General features: G+C 60.6%; 1 protein-coding gene across 1 annotated transcript; it reads right to left on the reverse strand.

The window, feature by feature from the left end:
- Positions 1 to 516: 516 nt before the first annotated feature.
- Positions 517 to 2,351, reverse strand: LOC120971101 (uncharacterized). Its single transcript, XM_073511497.1, has 2 exons — positions 629 to 2,351; positions 517 to 527 (listed from the first exon to the last, which is right to left on the reverse strand). The coding sequence occupies exons 1-2, from the start codon at positions 2,349 to 2,351 to the stop codon at positions 517 to 519; spliced, it is 1,734 nt and encodes a 577-aa protein (XP_073367598.1).
- Between the last annotated feature and the right edge of the window lie 778 nt (positions 2,352 to 3,129).

The raw sequence follows: 3,129 nt of genomic DNA on the forward strand, positions 1-3,129 counted from the left end.
GTGCTGGGATAACACAAACATCCGAAGATGCGAAGACCATCGTAGGAGGGAGGGGAACCAAAAAGAAGGTGATGGGGTGTGTAGTTCCAGCGTGGACGACAAGGCCTAATGTTAACTAGGAGAGTGGCGGTGGCGAGAGCGTCAGGCCAGAACCGAGGGGGCACGTTGGAGTGAAACAACAACGTGCAGACGCAGTCGTTAAGAGTGCGGAGGATCCGCTCGGCGCGGCCGTTCTGCTGAGATGTGTAGGGGCATGTGAGACGAAAAGTGGTACCGTGAGAGGTGAGAAGATGGCGAGTGGCAGCATTGTCAAACTCTTTGCCATTGTCAGTCTGAAGGGCGAGGATAGGGCGCCCGAACTGGGTAGTGACGTAGGAGTAAAAGGCTGTGAGAGTGGTGAGAACATCGGATTTGCGACGGAGCGGAAACGTCCACGCAAAGTGAGAGAAATCATCAAGTAAAACAAGATAATATATGAAACCGGTGTTGCTCGCAACGGGAGATGTCCAAACATCACTATGGATTAACTGAAACGGAAAAGAAGAAATAGTGTTTGACTCGCTAAACGGGCGACGAACGTGCTTGCCGAGACGGCAAGCATGACAAGTGTGCTCGTCGAATTTATTACATGAAAATGAAAAACTCTTGAGAATCTGGCGAAGGACGGTGGAGTTGGGGTGACCCAAGCGTGCGTGCCAGAGGTCGACACCGGCGGCGAGGGCGACTGGTGAGGCGGTGGCGGTGGAGGCGGAGTGCACCGGGTATAAGTCATCGGGGCTGTCACACCGGTGGAGCACCATCCGCGTACGGGCGTCCTTCACAGAGAAACCAAGGCCATCAAATTCAACGGTGAGAGGATTGTCACGTGCAAGACGACGAACGGAGACAAGATTTTTAACTAGGTTAGGTGAGACAAGAACATTAGTCATGTTAATAGGCATAGAATTAGATGGAAAGAAACTATGACCGACATGAGTAATGGGTACGGAGGAACCATCACCAAAGGTGATGCGGTTCGAAGTGGTGAACGGGAAGGAAGATGTAAGGTTACCAGGGTGCGACGTCATGTGGGCGGTAGCCCCCGTGTCCATGTACCAATCACCGCCACCTCCGTAATTGGAGGGAGACGGCGCCGAGTGAAGTGCAGCGAGCAGAGCGGGATCCCATGGAGCCGGAGGGAGCGAGTAGCTACCGGGCGGAGCTGGTGCAGGCGGCGGCGCATAGCCGAAGGACGCCGGCGGAGGCGCGTAGCCGCCCGGCGCGAAGCCCGGCGCGTAGCCACCGGGGGCGTGGCCGCCCCCACCCGCCTGGTAGGGTGCAGCGGCGAGGTGTGCCTGCGGCCCGGCCGGGTGCGGCCCAAGGATGCCCGGGGCCCGTGGGACCGGCATGTGGTAAGCGTGGACCACGCCGGTCCACGGGTTAGGGCCGACGGCCCAGGGCTGGGAGGGCTGATGTTGGCGCTGGGCCCCCCCGTACCCTGGCGGCTGGTGCTGCTGCTGCTGGGAACGACCGCCGCCCCCTCCCCCACGGCGCCTGTTGCGGCAGCCGCCGCCCCCGCCCTGCTGCTGCTGCTGAGGAGCGGGAGGTGCGGGCGGAGTGGGCGGGAGGGGGTAGTACCCCGATGGCGCCGGCGGACGCGGTTGGGCCGGGGCGGGCTGCGGCTGCCCGCGAGATGTCCCGGCGGCGAGGGCGGTGTGGTGGACGCGGGCCTTGACCTTCTTCATCCGCTGTTCCTCCAAGCGTAAGTACGCGGTGACGGACTGGAAAGTCGGGTTCGGCAGCAGGGAGAGGTTCGAAGCCACGTTGCCGAAGTCCTCATTGAGGCCGGCGGTGAGGGTGCTAAGCATGAGCGCGTCCGACACCTTGGCGCCGATATCACGGAGCTCATCGGCGAGGCGCTTGAGACGCCTGCAGTAGTCATCGATGGAGGAATCATCTTGGTGGCACCCGAAAAATTCCTGCTGCAAAAACACGAGACGTTGAAGCTTGTTGTCGGTGAAGAGGTTGTTGATCTTGGTCCATACGGCACACGCGTCGTCATCCTCCGAGACGACCGTGTGGAAGATGTCCGGGGAGACGGTGAGGTAGAACCACCGGATGAGAGAGGCCTCAATGGCCGCCCAGTCCGGATCATCCACCATGAGATCGCCATCCACGGTCCCGTCGACGTGCTCGAGGAGGTGGTACTCGCGGAAGACGAGGTTGAAGTAGGTCTTCCATGCGTAGTACGAGGAGGTGGACTGATCAAGCTTGATGGGAACACGGGTGTGGATGTCGAGATCACGGACGGCGGTGGCGTCGGGTACGAGTCCGGCAAACGGATTGGAGTTGCTGGATTGAGGGGACGCCATGGGAGCGGCGGCAAGGGGAGGGGTGCGGCGGCTCGGGTGGGAGGGGGAGAGTGGCGGCGGCGCGGGGTAGGGTTAGGGTTTGGGGGGCGCGGCGGCAACTTGGGGAGGAGGGCAGCGGCAGCAGAGGGGAAAGCGGCGGCTGCGAGGGAAGGGGAGGGTGCGGCAGCGGCAGTGGACAGCGGCGGCGGCGGCGCAAGGGAGGCGGCGGCGGCTGCTGTAGGGCGCGGCGGCGGCTAGTGTGGAAGGTGGGAAAGGGATCGGCATGCTAAACTGATACCATGTTAGTTAGGAAGAATGAGATTGCACGAATCGATAATCATTGATTGTGTGCATGATGCACATATATAGGTACAGGGTGGACCGGCCTCTACTTGTCTCCCAAGATATACAAATATACGGGGGGAGAGAGAGAGATACAACGGTATAAATACAGACCCTAGTCCTATACATATGCAGTGTACAACGTACGCTCAACAACCGGGAACGCCCGGCTGGGCAGCGTGATCGTTCATGACACTCACGCGCGGGTTGAGGCGTTGGCCCGCCCTCGCGCGTGTGCTGCTCCTGGGATGTGAGTCGTCGTGTGCTACGTGCTTGGCCGCTGTCGCCCCACCGTGTCGATGATACTCGCTCAGATCGAAGTAGGCTCCTGTTGACGTTGGAGCCGGCGGGATCCATGTAGTCGTGCATTGTCTCTAGGTTGGAGCTTTGGATTTGCTCAGAGTAGGTATGGACACGCGCGAGATCGGCGGAGCCGCCGCTTGCACCGACTTGTGTT

The sequence above is a fragment of the Aegilops tauschii genome, chromosome 3 (assembly GCF_002575655.3).
Source record: "Aegilops tauschii subsp. strangulata cultivar AL8/78 chromosome 3, Aet v6.0, whole genome shotgun sequence".
Taxonomy (NCBI): Eukaryota; Viridiplantae; Streptophyta; class Magnoliopsida; order Poales; family Poaceae; genus Aegilops; species Aegilops tauschii.

Coding starts and splice junctions, on each gene's coding strand:
- LOC120971101 (XM_073511497.1), bottom strand. CDS start 2,351: ATGGCGTCCCCTCAATCCAGCAACTCCAATCCGTTTGCCGGACTCGTA.